This window comes from Loxodonta africana, chromosome 10 (assembly GCF_030014295.1).
Source record: "Loxodonta africana isolate mLoxAfr1 chromosome 10, mLoxAfr1.hap2, whole genome shotgun sequence".
In the NCBI taxonomy this organism is placed as follows: domain Eukaryota; kingdom Metazoa; phylum Chordata; class Mammalia; order Proboscidea; family Elephantidae; genus Loxodonta; species Loxodonta africana.
The window spans coordinates 15,675,244-15,695,393 of NC_087351.1; the positions used below are offsets into that span (position 1 = coordinate 15,675,244).

Consider the following 20,150-nt stretch of genomic DNA (forward strand, 5'->3'; position numbering starts at 1 on the left):
GTGAACATCAGGTGAGGAAGTGGAATCAGTAAGTCTAGACAACTCCTTCAAGAAGGTTTGGGTTTCAGTATTAAAGAGAGGAGGGAGGAGAACAGAGAATGGGGCCATAGACTGAGAAGGATGTGAAATCAAGGGCACAATGTGTTTTGCGTTTTGTTTAAAGGCAGGAGATACTAGAGCACATGAGGATATTGACAGGAATGTTAAGGAGGAGAGGGAAATATACAAATTTAGGATCTGAAGCAGCTAAACACTTCACAGGGCAGAAGGTGATGGATGCCAGGCACAGGAGATGAATTGGACTTTGATAGGAGGAAGGACCCTTCTTCTAGAGTAAGAGAAGTCCCCAAACCAGTTGTCTTGGAGTCAGTTCTGACTCATGGTGGCCCTATGCGTATCAGAATAGAACTGTGCTCCACAAGGTTTACAATGGCTGATTTTTTGGAAGTAGATCACTGGGCCTCTCTTCCAAGATGCCTCTGGATAAACCTCCAACCTTCTGGTTAGCAGCCAAGTGCGTTAAACATTTGCACCACCTGAAGTCCTGCTAAGAGGAGGACAGGAGAAGGAAAAAAAGCAGATGTCGAGGCTGGTGGGTTTCCCCAGAGGAGCCTCAAAAGGGTGAGAATAAGACTAAACTAACAGGGCTTCAGGCCTCCTGTTCTCTCTTCAACCAGAACAGCCCAGCTTTTATCTGCTTTATATACAAGACAGAATTTAGCAAACAAAGCATTTAGTTGCTATTATGGATTGAACTGTGCCCCCCCCCCCAAAATGTGTGTCAACTCTGCTAGGCTGTATTGTGTGGTTGTCCTCTATTTTGCGATCTAATGTAATTATCCTTTGTGTTATCAATCCTATGATATTAATGAGGTGAGACACAATTTACACGATTAGGTTGTATCTTGAGTCAATCTCTTTTGAGATATAAAAGAGAAAAGCGAGCAGAGAGGGGAACCTGACTACCACCAAGAAAGAACAGCTGGCAACAGATCCTTTGGACCCAGGATTCCTATGCTGAGAAGCTCCTAGACCCAGGGAAAGACTGAAATCAAGACATAAGTAGATCTCCAAGGAACACTGGGCCCACAGGTGTTGAAAGGAGACAGGGACTTTCCTCTAGAGCAGACAGAGAGAGAAAGCCTTCCCTCAGAGCCCGCACTCTGCATTCGGACTTCTAGCCTCCTAAGCTGTGACAGAATAAATGTCTGCTTGTTAAAGCCATCTGCTTGTGGTATTTCTGTTATAGCTGCACTAGCTTACTAGGACAGTTGCTAGGACGGCTTGAATATTTAGTTGCCAAGAAAAAGACGAAAAACTACTGCCTTGATGGTCTCCTTAAATAGCCACTCTTTCAGCCACTTAAAAACTTTTTACTATGGAAATTTTCAAACAAAAACAAACAATAATATAACGAACTCTATATATCCATTGACCAGCTTCGACAATTATCAGTTTAAGACAAATCTTGTTTATCTATATGCCACTCCTGCCCCCAACCACTACTTTGGATTATTCTGAAGTAAATCTTATCAGCCAGTCTTGGCCTGTTACTTTATTTGTTTCCTGACAACAGTCCAGCGAAGTCCAGAGGTTATATATCTCCATATATGAGAGGCAAAAACTGAGAGAAAGACAAAACTTTACCAGTGCCTTCTATACCAGATCAAATCTCTGCAGGTTTTCTCATTTCACAGGCCACAAAATTTGGAGATACTTACAATCACCAACTTATAATTTTATCAAGGAAAAAAAAATATGTGTGTGTGTGTGTGTGTATACAGCCCACCTCTCTTTTACTGTATATATGACTTTACAAGATACAGTATATTTTAATACTGAAACCAGAAGGATGGACATAATCTCAGAATAAAGTGCTGTCTTATTTTGGGAAGGGTCAACCTATCTTGTATGAATACATCTTCACTCACCCGTTATTCTCCCTTTAATTTTCTCATTTTGTAGTTGATGATTAAAAGCTTTATTTCAGAACAACAAATGGGAAGAGTGCTCAAAGTTCACGCTGACTGACAGCTTAAAAGAGGCAAAGTAACGAGGAGGTAAGAAAATAGGGGAAATGTCATACGGATGGTTTTCTTAACATAAGACGTTCAAGACCCAGCAGGTCCAATGTGAAAGATGTTAAAATGCAAGCACTTCACCTAGGAGTAATGGCAGATCTTCTGGTTTTGTCACAAAATTAGAGTAGCTCTTTACAATTGGCACCTCGGAAGAAAGGCCTGGCAATCTACTTCCAAAAAATCAGCTGTTGAAAATCCTGTGGAGTATAAGGCTACTCTGACGCACATGAGGCACCAGGAGTCAGAATCGACGGGACAGCGGCTGGTTTTTCTACAGCTGGAAGGAGCAGGAAACACGTGAATATAAGAAGTAGAAGCATGGTTATCAGTAACCTGTACAAGTAAAACCTACAAGTGTAAATGGAAGGATAGGCTTTCTTGGGCCCAGTATAGAAATAAACTTGCAACACACAGATAACATATGGCCACATGAGGTGAGTTGTCTCTGCATATGCAAGGTGACAAATCTGGTGTAACATTCTCTTTTGTCTTTATGTAGGAAGTGAAGTGTGTACCTGAACGTACTTGGGAAACAGTATGGGGAGGCCATGACTATATGTCCAGTCACTGGAACTGAAAACAAGCTTCAGGGAACAGTGGCCTACTAGGGACAACATATTTTGAAGATATTCTTTACCAAAGGGAATGCTTAACGAAGCAGACTGAGTCCAGGGAAGGAGACCTTAAAATGCTCAGCTCTCTCAGCCAGCCCCTGGAACCACATTCCCTTGGTGGGGAGGACTGGTGTGTAGAACATTGGGGCTATCGCTAGAAGGACCTAAATGAGAAGAGCTAACATTGTGAGAACAGTCCTGGGTTGGACCGGCCACAGACCATCATGCAGGCCTCGTGTTCCAGTAACTCCTGCAGCCGAGCAACACTAGCAGGACAGCAGTGATAATGGCAGTGAGTCCAAGCAGTGTCAAAACAAACTCTTAGGAGAGGAAAGAGTTTTGGAGCAAAGTGAAGAGACTCCTACATGCATAAAAATTTCAGCTTTAGAAGACACACAAATCTAGTGGTGGTGGCTTGGAAGCAACAGACCTATGGCACCAAGGACTGATAAGTGGTTGGACACAAACCCAACAACTTGTCCAGATCCAAGTACCAAGTGAGGCCGACCCAAAGTAAGAACAGCAGGACACTGAAGTTACCAGGCTGACTGGCTACTTTAAAGACCCTTATCTTTGGCAGATAGAGTTTTAATTGGTCCTGAGTAATATTCCTCTCCACAGGGCAAAGAGCTTGAGGGATTTCTCAGCCAAGAGTATTAACTGTTCTCCAATATCTATCTTCCATCATATTTCTTAGCAATTGTTGTTGTTCTTAGGTGCCGTCGAGTCGGTTCTGACTCATAGCGACCCTACGTACCACAGAACAAAACGTTGCCCAGTCCTGTGCCATGCTCACAAGCGTTGTAATACTTGCGCCCATTTTTTTTTTAATAATTTTTTTTGTGCTTTAAGTGAAAGTTTACAAATCAAGTCAGTCTCTCACACAAAAACCCATAAACACCTTGCTACACACTCCCAGTTACTCTCCCTCTAATGAGACAGCCTTCTCTCTCCCTCCACTCTCTCTTTTCGTGTCCATTTCGCCAGCTTCTAAATCCCTCCACCCTCTCATCTCCCCTCCAGGCAGGAGATGCCAACATAGTCTCAAGTGTCCACCTGATTCAAGAAGCTCACTCCTCACCAGCATCCCTCTCCAACCCCATTGTCCGGTCCAATTCATGTCTAAAGAGTTGGCTTTGGGAATGGTTCCTGTCCTGGGCCAACAGAAGGGCTGGGGGCCATGACCACCGGGGTCCTTCCAGGCTCAGTCAGACCATTAAGTCTGGTGTTTTCACGAGAATTTGGGGTCTGCATCCTACTGCTCTCCTGCCCCCTCAGGGGTTCTCTGTTGTGTTCCCTGTCAGGGCAGTCGTCGGTTGTAGCCGGGCACCATCTAGTTCTTCTGGTCTCAGGATGATGTAGACTCTGGTTCATGTGGCCCTTTGCTTCAGCCCATTCTTGGAGCCACTCTGTCAATACACCTCGTTGAGGGTCTTCCTTTTTTTCCACTGACCCTGTACTTTACCAACCATGATGTTCTTCTCCATGGACTCGTCCCTCCTGATAACATGTCTAAAGTATATGAGACAAAGTCTAGCCATCTTTGCTTCTAAGGAGCATGCTGGTTGTACTTCTTCCAAAACAGATTTGTTCATTCTTTTCGCAGTCCATGGTATATTCAATATTCTTTGCCAACACCACAATTCCGAGGTGTCAATTCTTCTTTGCTCTTCCTTATTCACTGTCCAGCCTTCACATGCATACGATGCGATTGAAAACACAATGGTTTGGGTCAGGCACACCTTAGTCTTCAAGGTGACATCTTTGCTTTTCAACACTTTAAAGAGGTCCTTTGCAGCAGATTTACCCAATGCAATGTGTCCTTTGATTTCTTTACTGCTGCTTCCATGGCTGTTGATTGTAGATACAGTAAAATGAAATCTTAGCAACAGAATCCTTGATTTTTTAGCTGGATACATTTCCCAGACTCATTTGCACCTGGGCATTAGATTGCGGCCATGTCACTGGACTAATTTCTGGCCAATAAGGCATATGAAGAGATATCAAATCCAACTTCCAGGAAATGACCTTAAAGAGAAGGGATACAACTTCTTTGTCCCCTTCTCCTTCCAGCTGGCTAGAAAACTGATGTGATGGCTGGAGTTGAGACAGCCATTTTGGACCAGGAGGGGCACATTAAGGATGGTGGAACAGCAAGATATAAGTCCAAATTCCAGACTTTTACACGAAAGGCAAGAAAAAAAAAAAAAAACTTAGTTGTTATTTTAAGTTTTCTGTCATATGCAGTCAAACAATCCTAGCCAATATAGGCACACTTTAAAAAAAAAAAAAAAAAGACACTCAAGGAATAGCGTCCTCAGAAAAAAGAACAAACTATTTGCCAGGCTTTTCTTTAGCAAACTGAAAGGTTCCCAAACGTGTAAAGAGGCTTTTATGCAAGACATGCTTAGAATACAGAGCATTTACTCACATTAAGTCAATCAAGGATTCCTGGAGCTGAACAAAGCCTTGATTAAAAAACAGTTTCACCACCCAAATACACTGGGGATGGAGTGGGGTAGGGTCTCCTTCATGCATTTAGAAGACAAGTGGGCACTAGATTTTTGTGGTTGATAAAATTTTTGAGTTAACCTGCACAATAATGAATTCTTAGAATATCTGCAGGCAAATAAACACAAAGTAAGGGGTAACCAAAAATTTTTTGAGTGCACCAAAGGAGAAGAAAACACAACGCAAAGTGTATCAGCTATAAAATATACAAAGTTGTGTATGAGAAAAAGCGAATTGGTTTTGAAAACTGAAAATGCAAGTGACACGAATAAGCAGCAACGGATAGAAGGCTGTATATTGCTATAGTGAGATATGAATTAAATTTGCATCTTAGTGGAGTCACGAAGGGGAATACTCCCCTGACCTGTTATAAAACAGCCAGATAAATTCTCCAGCATATAAAAGCAATGGGGTGATACAAACTCAGCCCTAGAACACAGGAGAGACAATGCTCTTTGAAACTCTTTCCAAAAAAATAAAAAAAGCATCAGCTCTTCAAGGAAGAGAAAGAGTCAAGGATCTTAAACTCCCCCAAAGAATGAGGAACTCCACCCTGGAGGCCCTCCTCTCAGCGCAGTGCACTCCTACCCGGAGGAACCTCCAGAAGGCAGCGCTGTCAGAAATCCGCAGGCTCAGTCCGAATCTGCTTTTCTCAGACGCAGCCTACCACTTGCCTCAACAAAACAAGCTGTTTTAAGCACGTGCCTACTTCTGTTAAATTCTTTAGTAACGGGCAAGACTGTTAAAAACTGAGAATTTTATCAGCCATTTCAAGTTCAAAGGCTGAAGCCTATGGGGTCAATGATCAAGCCCCATGATTAAACCCTGGTTTACAAGACAAGCAGCAGGGTGGGGATGAGATTTGGGAAATTAATTGAAAACATCACACAATGAAAATCACTTGCCAGGGGTTTGGTCTAGAACTCTGCTAATCATGTCCTCCTTGAATTCTGATGGCAAGGTTTTGCTCTGTGGCCTCGTTTCTCACCTGCTTCAGGCCTCCCCATATTTTGTAACATGGGGAAGAAACTAACCTTTACTTCTAGATTGTGTGAAAATACAAACAATCTAGAAATAAAGGAACATGTGCAAGACAGATAATGTGGTCAGGCCTTTGGTTTTCTTAACTCTGGGAAGATGCTGTTATGGATTGAATTGTGTCCCCCCAAAATATCTGTCAACTTGGCTGGGCCATGACCCCCAGATTGTGTGACTGTCCACCATTTTATCATCTCATGTGACTTTCCTATGCATTATAAATCCTCTCTCTATGATCTACAAGATTAGGTTGTGTCTTAAGTCAATGTCTTCTGATATATAAAAGAGAGAAGCCAGCAGAGACGGGGGACCTCATTACCACCAAGCAAGAAGAACCAGGAGAAGACTGATGACAAGGACCTTCCTCCAGAGCTGACAGGCAGAGAAAGTCTTCCCATGGAGCTGATGCCCTGAACTTGGACTTCCAGCCTACTGGACTGTGAGAAAATAAACTTCTGTTTGTTGAGGCCATCCACTTGTGGTATTTCTGTTATAGCAGCACGAGATAACTAGGACAGATGCCAAAAATAAAAAGGCAGATAGGAAAAGCTCAGAAACATGCTAACAGTAAAAACTCAGAAAATGGAAACTAGATAATAGCTCTACATTTCATGTTAAATGCCTTAATTACTGATTTCCCCCTCACCGCCTTTTCTAAAAATGAAGGCTTTCTGTAACTGATCTTGTAAAATCACCAAGGTCACCGTCTTCTGTTCTCAAGTGCCCTATTTGCCTATTTGTCATGCTGGTGAGAATTAAGAAATGCCAGGTTCCTTAAAGTTTAATAACCTACGGCTTCATTTTAAATAGCCTTTAAAATATCCAGAATATGAATTCTTGCCAAATTAAATAGATGTAATGTTCTTCCAGTAAAAACACCAGAATTTTTTAAACTAGGTAAGGTGATTCTGAAATTCATATGAAAAAACTAACGTAAAACTTGCCGTTAGGTGTTGTCCAGTCAGTTTCGACTCATAGTGACCCTGTGTACAACAGAAGGAAACACTGCCCTGTCCCGCATCATCCTCACAATCGTTGTTATGCTTGAGCCTATTGTTGTAGCCACTGTGTCCATCTATCTTGTTGAGGGTCTTCCTCTTTTTCACTCACCCTCTACTTTACCAAGCATGATGTCCTTCTCCAGGGACTGGTCCCTCCAGATAACATGTCCAATGTATATGAGATGAAGTCTCACTACGCTTGCTTCTAAGGAGCATTCTAGCTGTACTTCTTCTAAGACAGGTTTGTTTGTTCTTTAGGCAGTCCACAGTATATTCAATATTCTTTGCCAGCATCATAATTCAACGGCGTCAATTCTTCTTCCGTCTTCCTTATTCATTGTCCAGCTTTCACATGCATCTGAGGTGACTGAAAACACTGTGCCACAGATCAGGCACAACTTAGTCTTCGAGGTGATGTTTTTGCTTTTTAACACTTTATTTTCTTTCCTTTATTAATCAGAAACTTTTTTTTTTTTATTGTACTTTAGATGAAGGTTTACAGAACAAACTAGTTTCTCATTAAACAGTCAGTAAACATATTGTTTTATGACACTGGTTAACAACCCCATGATATGTCAACACTCTCCCTTCTCAACCTTAGGTTCCCTATTACCAGCCTTCTTGTTTCCTCCTGCCTCCTAGTCCTTGCCCCTGGGCTGGTGTGCCCCTTAGTCTTATTTTGTTTTATGGGCCTGTCCACTCTTTGGCTGAAGGGTGAGCCTCAGAAGCGACTTCATTACTGAGCTGAAAGGTTGTCCCTGGGCCATACTCTCAGGGTTTCTCCATCTCCGTCAGGCCAGCAAGTCTGGTCTTTCTTTTTCAGTTAGAATTTTGTTCTACATTTTTCTCCAGCTCAGTCCGGGACCCTCTCTTGTGATCCCTGTCAGAGCAGTCAGTGGTGCTAGCTGGGCACCATCTAGCTGTGCTGGACTCAGTCTGGTGTAGGCCGTGGTAGATGTAGTCCATTAGTCCTTTGGACTAATATTTCCCTTGTACGCTTCTTAATACTTTAAAGAGATCTTTTGCAGCAGATTCGCCCAATGCAATGCATCTTTTGACTTCTTGACTGCTGCTTCCATGGGTGTTGATTGTGGATCCATGTAAAATGAAATCTTTGACAACTTCAGTCTTTTCTCCATTTATCATCATATTGTTTATTGGTCCAGTTGTCAGGATTTTTGTTTTCTTTATGTTGAGGTGTAACCCACACTGAAGGCCGTGGCCTTTGATTTTCTTCAGAAAGTGCTTCAAGTCCTCTTCACTTTCACCAAGCAAGGTAGTGTCAACTGCATATTGCAGGTTGTTAATGAGTCTGCCTCTAATGCTGATGCCCCATTCTTCCTCATACAGTTCAGTTTCTTGGATTATTTGAACAGCATACAAATTGAATACGTATGGTGAAAGGATACAACCTTGATGCACACCTTTCCTGATTTTAAACCATACTGTATCCCCTTGTTCTGTTCGAATAACTGCATCTTGATCTATGTACAGGTTCTTCATAAACACAACTAAGTGTTCTGGAATTTCTGTTCTTCCTAATGTTATCCATAATTTGTTATGATCCACACAGTTGAATTTCTTTGCTTATCAGCCAAGATCTATCTGACATCAGCAACAATATCCCTTGTTCCACGTCCTCCTCTGAATTCAGTTTGAACTTCTCGTAGTCCCCTGTCAATGTGCTGCTGCAACCACTTTTGAATTATATTTTGCAAATTTTTACTTGCACGTGATATTAATGATATTGTTCAATAATTTCTGCATTCTGTTGGATCACCTTTCTTTGGAATGGGCACACATGGATCTCCTGTAGTAGGTTGACCAGGTAGCTCTCTTCCAAATTTCTTGGCATAGACAAGTGAGCAACTTCAGCAGTGCATCCCTTTGTTGAAACATCTCAATTGGTATTCATTCAATTCCTGGGGCCTTGTTTTTTGCCAATGTCTTCAGTGCAGCTTTGACTTATTTCTTCAGTACCATCAGTTCTTGATCATATGCTACCTCCTGAAATGGTTGAACGTTGACCAATTCCTTTTGGTACAGTGACTCTGTGTATTCCTTCCATCTTCTTTTGATGCTTCCTGTGTCATTCAACATTTTCCCCATAGAATTGTTCAACATTGCAACTTCAGGCTTGAATTTTTTTTCAGTTCTTTCAGCTTGAGAAATGCCAAGCATGTACTTCCCTTGAGGCCCTGGTGGTGCAGTAGTTAAGTGTTCAGCTGTTAAAAAAAAGGTCAGAGTTCAAATCTACCAGCTGCTCCTTATAAAGTCTATGGGGCAGTTCTACTCTGTCCCACAGTGTTGCTATGAGTTGGAATTGGCTGAACGACAATGCGTTTGGTTTTGGGTACTTCCCTTTTCGGTTTCCAACTCCAGATTTTTGCACATTTCATTATAATACTTTGCCCCATTGGGAACAAGGGAGAATGAAGAAAACCAAAGACACAAGGGAAAGATTAGTCCAAAGGACTAACGGACCACAACTACCACAGCCTCCACCAGACTGAGTCCAGTACAACTAGATGTTACCCGGCTACCACCACCAACTACTCTGACAGGGATTATAACAGAGGGTCCTGGACAGAGCCAGAGAAAAATGTAGAACAAAATTCTAACTCACAAAAAAAGACTAGACTTACTGGTCTGACAGAGACTGCAAAAACACTGAGAGTATGGCTCCCAGACACCCTTTTAGCTCAGTAATGAAGTAACTCCTCAGGTTTCCCCCAGCCAAAGATTGGGCAGGCCCATAAAATAAAACGAGATAAAGGGGCACACCAGCCCAGGGGCAAGGACTAGAAGGCAGGGAGAACGTTGCCATGTCGTGGGGTTGGTAACCAATGTCACAAAACAGTATGAATACTATTTAATGAGAAGCTAGTTTGTTCTGTAAACCTTCATTTAAAATACAAAAAAAAAAAAACAAAAAACTACTTTTCGAGCTGGCCTTTGAAATCTTCTGTTCAGCTCTTATACTTCATAAAGTGAGGAAACTGAAGATTTTTACCAACTTCTGCAGTCTGAAATTGATCAAACATGCAATCAAGATGCATTGATAATTACTGGTGACTGGAATGTGAGAGCCGGAAAAAAGAAGGATCGGTGGTCGGAAAATACAGTCTGGGTGATAGAAACAATGCGGGAGATCCCATGATAGAATTCTGCAAGACCAATGACTTATTCATTGCAACACTAGGGCTCCTAATGGTACTTAAATAGTAATGGGATAGAAAAGAGAGTCAAGAAATAGATTAAAACAATATTATTTCATTCAATAACAATTTTTGAGAGCTTCATGCTAGGTGCTGAGCACACAGGAGTAAACAAACACATGTCCCCAAGAAGCTAGCAATCTCAGATAATGTAAAGGTAGGATTTCAAATTAGTAGTGGAAAAGATTGAAAAACTTAATCAAGTGTGTTTGTCTAGCTGGTTAACTGGGGTTAGGGGCAACAGATTCATAATTAGATGGAGCTAAGAATGTAAAAAAAAAAAAAGAAGCTATTTCAATACTTATAGTGAGTCCCCAGGTTATAAACACTGGACTTAGGGACAACTAGTATTTGTCCTTTAATGTGATGTACACTTGTCCTCACTTTGAAACCACTGAACCAACCCCCTACTCGCAACAAATTCTTCATCACAATCACCTTCACTTCCTGAACCTCCAGCTTTTAAATCACTGAAAAGGCTTTGAGCCTTTTCTCACACTAACCAAAATCCGTTGCCTTTGAGTTGATTCTGACTCATAGCGACCCTCTAGGGTAGCGTAGAACTGCCCCATAGCTTTCCAAGGAGTGGCTGGTGGACTGGAACTGCTGATCTTTTGGTTAGCAGCAGAACCCTTAAGCACTGCCCTACCAGGGCTCTGTCTCGTACTAAAGTAAGACTAAAAAAGAAGCGTATGCATGTGTTCTGACTTACCTACGAATTTGACTTAAAGACACACACTTAGGAACAGATCTCGTTCATAACCTGGAAACTGCCTGTATTTGATTAAAGTTTAAAAATGAAGTCATGAAAGAAAAGAAAATCTCAGCAATTAATTTTTTGATAACTTTAGACAAGAGAAGTCTTTTCTAAAAAGAAATAAAACCACAGGGACCATAAAACAGAAAACAGGTCAATTTGACTATACCAACCAAAAAACCCATTGCTGTTGAGTCGATTCTGACTCATAGTGACCCTATAAGACAAAGTAGAACTGCCACAGTGTTTCCAAGGAGCGCCTAGTAGATTTGAACTGCCAGCCTTTTGGTTAGCAGCCACAGCTCTTAACCACCACACCACCAGAGTTTCCAAAATTTGACTATATTAAAAATGCATAAATCACATAAATATCAAAATGCACATGGTTAATTAAACCAAAAAAAAAAACAAACCCACTGCCTTCGAGTTGATTCTGACTCATAGCGACCCTACAGGACAGAGTAGAACTGCCCCATACAGTTTCCAAGGAGAGTCTGTTAATTAGGGAGAAATAGCTGCACTATGACTCAAAATGTTAATTTTCTTAATATATAAATAGCTCTTACAAATGAATAAGAAAAAAAGCCAGTACAGTAGAAAATAGACTAAGAGCATGAACAGATTCACAGAAAAAGAAAAATCCATGACTTCCAAAGATGGTCTACATAATTTACAACTGAATAAACACACATTAAAATGAGATATGTCTCATCTATTTACTGGTGAAGATGAAAAAGCCTGACATAGCAATGTTAGTGAAGATGTGGGAAAACAAGCACTCTCATACACTATTGGTAGGCCCAGAGACGGAGCAGGCTTTTTGGAGGAAAATTTGCAATAGCTTTCAAAATAGAAATGTGCAGAGCCTTTGCTGAAATGGAAAGCTTACCAAGACAATTAGTTGATAATAACTTTGTAACTATATGGAAAATCATATTATAAACCACTGGGGTCCAAACATGTTTAATGTATAAAATAATTTTTAGTATATACCCCAAAATGTTTAGTTATTTCTAAATAATATACCTGAGCTACTAAATGAAATCTACATTATAACACATCCCCCCAAAAGAAGTTTAAAAATCTGACCCGAGTTTACCGGGGGCAAATTTGGCCTGAACTGACATGAGGCTATTTGTAGTCTTTATTTTTTCTACTCAGTGTGAATATTTGAAAATTCATGGATATCCTTGCTGTGTTTGGTTATGGATGCTGCCCTCAGACACCCAAGGAAGGGGTAGGTAATGTGTGGTCCATGCATACAAGAACATGAGCGGGAACACTGCCAGGGTTTTGGATAAGGGATTGCAGACCTGCATAGCCTTTTCCTAAAGACTGGCAAATGTCAGCTGATAGATAATAAGTACTTGTTGAATGACTGAACTCTGATTCATCATTATGACCATTAGTTGTTTGCCTTTGGGGCCTAAGGAAAGTGTTTAGGGCCATTTGCCCTGTGCACCTCACCCCATAGACAGCTAACTGAATTCTTCTGCCTTCTGTAGTTTTTTTTCCGAGGGGGGTCTTCTCTCTTGTTATAAAGGCCATCAGCTCTAAACTCTCAAGACTGTCAGTAACCCTACCTTCAGCAGCTCCTTTTTCCTTTCCATTTTCCTGTAGCCTTAGAACCAGAAAATTGTGTACAAAATAAATAAATTGGTGCTGAACAAAGTCTTAGGGGCTTTGCATTGAGTATGGGTGTATACTTGTGACACTTATTTTGGTTGGCTGCTTAATGGTTACTTCCTGATTCTCAATAATGTTTTGGAACACAGAAGTTGCCAGATCACTAGAATGTTATTATCTTAGTATGAGCATATGCAAGGGGAGTTCTACATTATTGTACAATTTCAAGTTAAAAGTAACTCTTGAAATGAAGCACTAGAACAGAAGCTCCCTGGGGGCAGGAGTTTTTATTTTGACCACTGCTGTATTCCCAATCCCCAGAACAATAAATATTTCCTGAATGAAGGAAGAAGCACACCAGGGGAGAAGGAAGATGTTTTGCCCCGACAGGCCCAAAAGATCCAGTTTTTGAGGAAATCCTGGATGTGGAGATGAGGCAGATGAAACGGAATGATAGAATTAAAGGCAGATGAAGGAAAGTAAACCAAAAAATCAAACCCGTTGCCTTAACTTACTTCCAGACAAAAAGGAAAATAATGTTTTAACCCAAATGCCGTTTAGAAATACGTAGACTCGGCATACTCTCCATTACAGCTAAGATGTATTCTCTACTCTCTGCTAAGTGCCTTAGAAAGGTACTGAGGGAAAGTTCCTCCCCACCGGCGGCCACAGTGAGGCTGCCTGGGGAAGAGAAAGGGGGTTATATGGTTTACAGTTTTGAATACCCGGGAGAATGAGATCTGAAGAAGGTCCTGATTAAGGGCATCAGTAAGGTCTGCGCAAGCGCCCCAAACTGTTCCCAGAATAAGCTGCAATGATCCAATGCTAATGTGCTGTTGTATCATCCTCAAGGGCTTTCAGGAAAAACACGGGAGGGCCGCGGGGTGGCAGGAATGCTGTGGGTGTCAGTGGGGGTAAGACGCAGCACCAGGTAAGAGAGAAGAGCCGAAGTGCGTGGCGGAAAAGATGTACGAGAACTCGGCCCAGGTGGCGGTTCCGGGGACCTAGCCGGATGGCTGTGGGTGCAAGAACAAAAAGTAAGCGTAGGCGGAACCTGGGGAAATGGAAGGGCTGTAGGATCCTAAAGGGTCACCCAATCAGGAAGCGTCTCGGCTCGGGCCCTAGGCCCGGGGAGGCCGGGCCAGGGGGCGCCAGCCGGGCCAGACGAGCCACGTTCCTACCGGTCCGCACGCATCTGCCCGCAGGTCCTGGAAGTCAGCGCCGTAGATGGCCTCCAGCGCCTGCAGCTCGTGCTCCTGCCGCTGCGGGTAGCTCTCCGGCGGCTCGTCCCGGCCGCGTCCGGGAGCCCCACGGCCCCCAGCCATGGCAGCGTAGCGGTCCAGGCAGGGCGGCCTGGCGGCTGCGGCTGCGGCGACACTGGTGGGCCCGGGGGGAGGGGCCGAGGTGGCTCGGAGGCGGGGCTCCGCGCCGGGGGCGGGCCCGGGGCGGGGCTCTGCGCCAGGCGGGCTGGGGCGGGACTCCTCGCCGGGAGGGCTCGGGCGGGGCTCCGCGCCGGAGGCGGGATCGGGGAGTGGTTCAGCGCCAGGAGGGCTGGGGGCGGGATCGGGGCGTGGCTCAGAGCCGGAGGGCTCGGGGCGGGGCTCAGCGCCGGGGGCGGGATAGGGGGCGGGGCGCAGATCTGAGCTCTAGCGGCTTAAAGAGCCAGAGGGAGGGAGACCAGGTCAGAGAGCTTTGTCCACTTGCTGCGCGGGAACCGGAACAGGAAAGTGGGAGATCAAATCGCCAGAGAGGCAGGACCACGCCAAGTTGTGTGGGTTTCACTGAACAGTTTTTTTTTAAAAAACAGAAGTGCGTGCTAGAACTCCACTTGGCAGAGGCAGACTTTGATGTCCTACCTTGAACTTTTCCACAAGATTTTTGTTGTTGTTAGGTGCCCTCGAGTCAACTTCGTGTGACAGAGTAGAACTGTCCCATAGAGTTTTCCAGGATTAAAAATCCTGGTCACTACTCCTCTTCTTCCCTGTTAAGTACTTCCTAATTTTACCATCACCACGGATGCCACATCCCGAAACGTGCCCTCTGCTCCCACATTCCCACCTTTAAGGAACTCCGGAACCAGCTTACAATTTCAACTTGAAAATGTCTTTCCACTCATCTTTATGAGTTATATTCCCACGAAGAGAGTTATGCTCCTTGCCCAGTTCACTTAATGTGCATTTTGGGCATCTTTCTGTTATACCCTGCTTCGAACAATACTTTTCAAATTTATAAAGTAACCTATCTATCTAGACAATGTTACTGCAATTCATTTTCAGTTGCCTACTATGCTTTGGGTTTTGTACTATGCTTCATCCCAGTTTAGAATAATTATATCTTATTTCCTCAAGTTGGGTTTAAGTGACATGCTTCCTCTGCCCACCTTGCTTACCCTATAAAAAAAAAAAAATTACCCTATAACTGTTTGCTAAATAACGATTACTGAGGTATCTTGCTGTCATCTATCTACTCACTTCTGGCCAGATAACACAAATGCACTAGCTTGTCCTAAGGCCACTTCAAGCCATCTTCTTCCCTCCACGGGAACCTGCTCCCTTTCCTGTGAGTCCTGCCTGGGTAAATAAAACCACTCTTCCCCTAGTTGTACAAGCGAACTAAGTGTCACTCTCAACACTCACACCCAGATAGTCACCAAATTCTATTACTTCTATCTCTTAAACATTTCCCTAATCTATCCACTTTCACTCCATCCCACTGCCACTCATTTAATTCGGGCCACCATCATCTATTCCCTGGATGACTTCAGTGGCTCATTGTTATGTAATGCTGTATCCCCCTCCCCCTCCCCCCCCCCCCCCGCAAAATGCGTATCAGTTTGGCTAGGCCATGATTTCCAGTATTGTGGGATCGTCTACCATTTTGTCATCTGATGTGATTTTCCTATGTGTTGTAAAACCTACCTCTATGATGTTAATGAGGTGGGATTAGAGGCAGTTATGTTAATAAGGCAGGATTCAATCTACAAGATTAGTTGTGCCTTCAGTCTCTTTTCAGATATAAAAGACAGAAGAGAGCAGAGAGACAGGGGGACCTTGTGCTGCCAAGAAAGTAGTGCCAGGAGCAGAGTGCATCCTTTGGACCCAGGCTCCTGAAAAGCTCCTAGACAAGGAGATGACTGATGACAAGGACATTCCTCCAGAGCCAACAGAAAGAGAAAGCCTTTATCTGGAGCTGACACCCTGAATTTGGACTTCTAGCCTACGAGACTGTGACAGAATAAACTTCTATTGTTAAAGCCACCCCCTTGTGGTATTTCTGCTATAGCAGCACTAGATAACTAAGACAGAATTTGATACCGGGATGGGATGCTGCTTCAATAGATGCCTAAAATGTGGAAACAGTTTTGAAACTGAATGAGTAGAGGCTGGAAGATTTTAAAAGTGCCTAATAATAAAAGCCTAGATAGCTTTGAAGAGAATGTTGGTGGAATTCTGGACATCAAAAACAATTCTGGTGAGGACTAAGAAGGAAGTGAGGAGAGCTGTAAAACTGGAGACATCACAGACGGTGAGAAGCCGCAGCAGTAGAAAAGTGGCAGCAGCAGAGGGATACCTCCGAGCACTTATTGGTGTAGGTGAAGAGCTTTGGAACACTTGCCCCAGTAGGGCAGATACATCGGTGAGGCCTGAGGGGAGGGGCCAAGAGGCCAAGGAACCAAGAAGCAGAAGCTGAAGAGACACGGAACATAGGAAATAGAGCTGCGTCAGTCTCAAAGGGCAGAGTTGCCACTCACATGGACTAGGAAAATGGGGCTGCCCGAAGCTGAGGGAGCAGAATTGCCCTTCCAGTGCGTTTCAACAGTTCAAAGAGGTCATTGGCAGCAGATTTGCCCAATGCAATGTGGAATTTGATTGCTTGACTACTGCTTCCATGGGTGTTGATTGTGGATCCAAGCAAAATGAAATCCTTGACAAGTTCAATCTTTTCTCTGTTTATCATGATGTTGTTTATTGGCCCAGGTGTGAGAATTTTTGTTTTCTTTATGTTGAGGTTCAATCCATACTGAAGGTTGTAGTCTTTGATCTTCATCAGTAAGTGCTTCTTCTTCACTTTCAGCAAGCAAGGTTCTATCATCTGCATATTGAAGGTTGTTAACAAGTCTTCCTCCAATCCTGATGCCCTGTTCTTCATATAGTCCAACTTCTTGGATTATTTGTTCAGCACACAGATTGAATAAGTATGGTGAAAAGACACAACCCTGACACACACCCTTCCTGATTTTAAATCACACAGTATTCTCTTATTCTGTTCGAATGGCTGCTTCTTGGCATATGTACAGGCTCCACATGAGCACAATTAAGTATTCTGGAATTTCCATTCTTGGTAATGTTAGCCATAATCTGTTATGATCTACACAGTCCAGTGCTTTTGCATAGTCAATAAAACACAGGTAAACATCCGTCATGGATTGAATTGCATTCCCCCAAAATATGTGTCAACTTGGCTAAGCCATGATTCCCAGTATTGTGTAATTGTCCACCATTTTGTTATCTGATGTGATTTTCTTATGTGTTATAAATCCTACTTCTGTGATGTTAATGAGGCAGGTTAGAGGCAGTTATGTAAACGAGACAAAACTCAATCTACAAGATTAGGTTGTGTTTTAAGTTAATCTCTTTTGAGATATAAGAGAGAGAAATGAGCAGAGAGACGTGGGGACCTCATACCACCAAGAAACAAGAGCCTTTGGACCTGGGGTCCCTGTTCTGTAAGCTCCTCAACCACGGAGGATTGATGACAAGGACCTCCCCCCAGAACCGACACAGAGAGAAAGCCTTCTCCTGGAGCTGACACCCTGAATTCAAACTTCTAGCCTCCTAGATTGTGAGAGAAGAAATTTCTCTTCGTTAAAGTCATCCACTTGTGGCATTCCTGTTATAGTAGCCCTAGATAACTAAGACAGAATTTGGTACCAGGGGTAGGGTGCTGCTCTAACAGATACCTAAAATGTGGAAGCAGTTTTGAAACTGTGAATGGATAAAGACTGGAAGAGTTTTAAAGTGCCTAATAGTAAAAGCGTAGATTGCCTTGAAGAGACCGTTGGTGGAATTATGGACATCAAAGACAATTCTGGTGAGGACTCAGAAGGAAGTAAGGGGAGCTGTTAAAATGGAGATGGCATGATGCCAAGAAACAGCACCAGAGAAATAGCAGCAGCAGAACCAGGAGACCAGCTTGAGACAATGCTGGAGCCAACCTACGGAGCAAGGGAGCTGAGTGCCATCCAACCAAAGTTTACTGGCAGAGTGGGGTGCCTCTAGGCACTTATTGCTGGAGTTAAAGAGCTTTGGAACATTTGCCTGAGAAGGATAGTTGCTGGCTAAGGGGCCGAGAAGCCAAAGAACACAGGAAGCAGAGCTGCCTCAGTTTCAAAGGGTGGAGTTGCCACACAGATGGACTAGGAAAATGGGTCACCCAAAGCTGAGGGAGCAGAGTTGCTGTCCCAATGGGCTTGGAAGGTGGAGCTGAAGCCCACGGCTGAGGGGCCTCCACTCAGAATCTGGACAGTGTGGCCAACACCCAGAGTTTGGAGGGCAGCGCTATTGTCTAAATGGTCTCAAAGAACAGAGGATTATTTTCAAGCCTTAAGAACTGATGTAATGTGTCCTGCTGACTTGCTTAGTGCCTGTTATCCCTTCTTACCTTCCAATTTCTCCCCTTTGTAATGGAAATTTCTACCTTGTTTCTGTTCTACCATTGGACTTTGGAAACAGATGATTTATATTCTGGATTTCACAGATAAAGAGGAATTTTTGGGATTTTGGACTTGGATTTGATATAAGACTTTTGCTATGATACAGTGGGGTCAATGTGTTTTACATGTGGCAAGGGCATGAATTTTTGGGGGCCAAAGTGTGGAATGTCATGGATGGAATTGTGTCCCCTGAAAATATGTGTCAACTTGGCTAGGCCATGATTCCCAGTATTGTGTGATTGTCCACCATTTTGTTATCTGATGTGGTTTTCCTGTGTGTTGTAAATCCTACCTCTATGATGTTAATGAGGTAGGATTAAAGGCTGTTATGTTAATGAGGCAGGACTCAATCTACAAGATTAGTTTGTGTCTTAAGCCAATCTCTTTTGAGATATAAAAGAGAGAAGCAAGCAACAACAGGACTTCAAGATACCTAAAACAAACTTTAACAGCATTGAAAAGTGAGCTAGACAACACCACAATAATAGTAGAAGACTTCAACACACCACTTTCGGTGAGGGACAGAACATGCAGAAAGCAGCTCAGTAAAGACACGGAAGATCTCAATGCCACAATCAACCATCTTGTCCTCATGGACATATACGAACACTCCACCCAACATTGACCAAGTATACTTTCTGTCATGGACTGAATTGTGTCCCCCTAAAATATGTGTCAACTTGGTTAGGCCATGAGTCTCAGTATTGTGTGGTTGTCCTCCATTTTGTGATTGTAATTTTATGTTAAAAGAATTAGAGTGGGGTTGTATCGTCCTTACCCAGGTCACATCCCTGATCCAATGTAAAGGGAGCTTCCCTGGGGTGTGGCCTGCATCACCTTTTATCTCTCGAGAGATAAAAAGGAAAGGGAAGAGAGTGGTGGGGGGGGGACCTCATACCACCAAGAAAGCAGTGTTAGGAGCAGAGCGCATCCCTTGGACCTAGGGTCCCTGCGTGGAGAAGCTCCTAGTCCAGAGGAATATTGATGAGAAGGCCAATAGAGAGAGGAAACCTTTCCCTGGAGCTGATGCCTTGAATTTGAACTTTTAGCCTACTTTACTGTGAGGAAATAAACTTCTCTTTGTTAAAGCCATCTACTTGCAGTATTTCTGTTATAGCAGCACTAGATGACTAAGACACTTTCTTTTCCAAGGCACATGGAACATTCTCCACAGTAGACACATATTAGGCCATAAAGCAAGCCTTAACAGCATCCAAAACTTTGGAATATTACAAAGCATCTTTTCTGACCATAAAGCCGTAAAAAGTAGAAATCAATAACAGAAAAAGCAAGGAAAAAAACCAAATACATGGAAACTGAACAGCACCTTGCTCAAAAACTACTGGGTTACAGAAGAAATCGAGGTCAGAATAAAGAAATTCATAGAATCAAATGAGAATAAAAAGACATCTTACCAGAGCTTTTGGGACACAGCAAAAGCAGTGCTCAGAAGTCAATTTATAACAATAAATGCACACCTCCAAAAAGAAGAAAGGGCCAAATGAAAACATTAACCCTATGACTTGAACAAATAGAAAGCGAGCAGCAAAAGAAGCCCTTGGGCACTAGAAGAAAGAAAATAATAAAGATT

The 20,150-nt window shown here is 43.0% G+C and overlaps 1 protein-coding gene across 4 annotated transcripts in view; it reads right to left on the minus strand.

Moving 5' to 3' along the window:
- The window catches only part of EIF2AK4 (eukaryotic translation initiation factor 2 alpha kinase 4), a 105,998-nt gene extending 91,792 nt beyond the window's left edge, over positions 1–14,206 (minus strand). For all 4 annotated transcript variants that reach the window (XR_010323114.1, XM_064292204.1, XM_064292202.1 and 1 more), the window contains exon 1: positions 14,028–14,206. Coding sequence is in view for 3 of the 4 variants with exons in the window: in XM_064292204.1 (XP_064148274.1) it covers positions 14,028–14,171 (144 nt within the window). In the remaining variant the exon portion in view is untranslated. The remainder of the gene's footprint in view (positions 1–14,027) is intronic.
- Between the last annotated feature and the right edge of the window lie 5,944 nt (positions 14,207–20,150).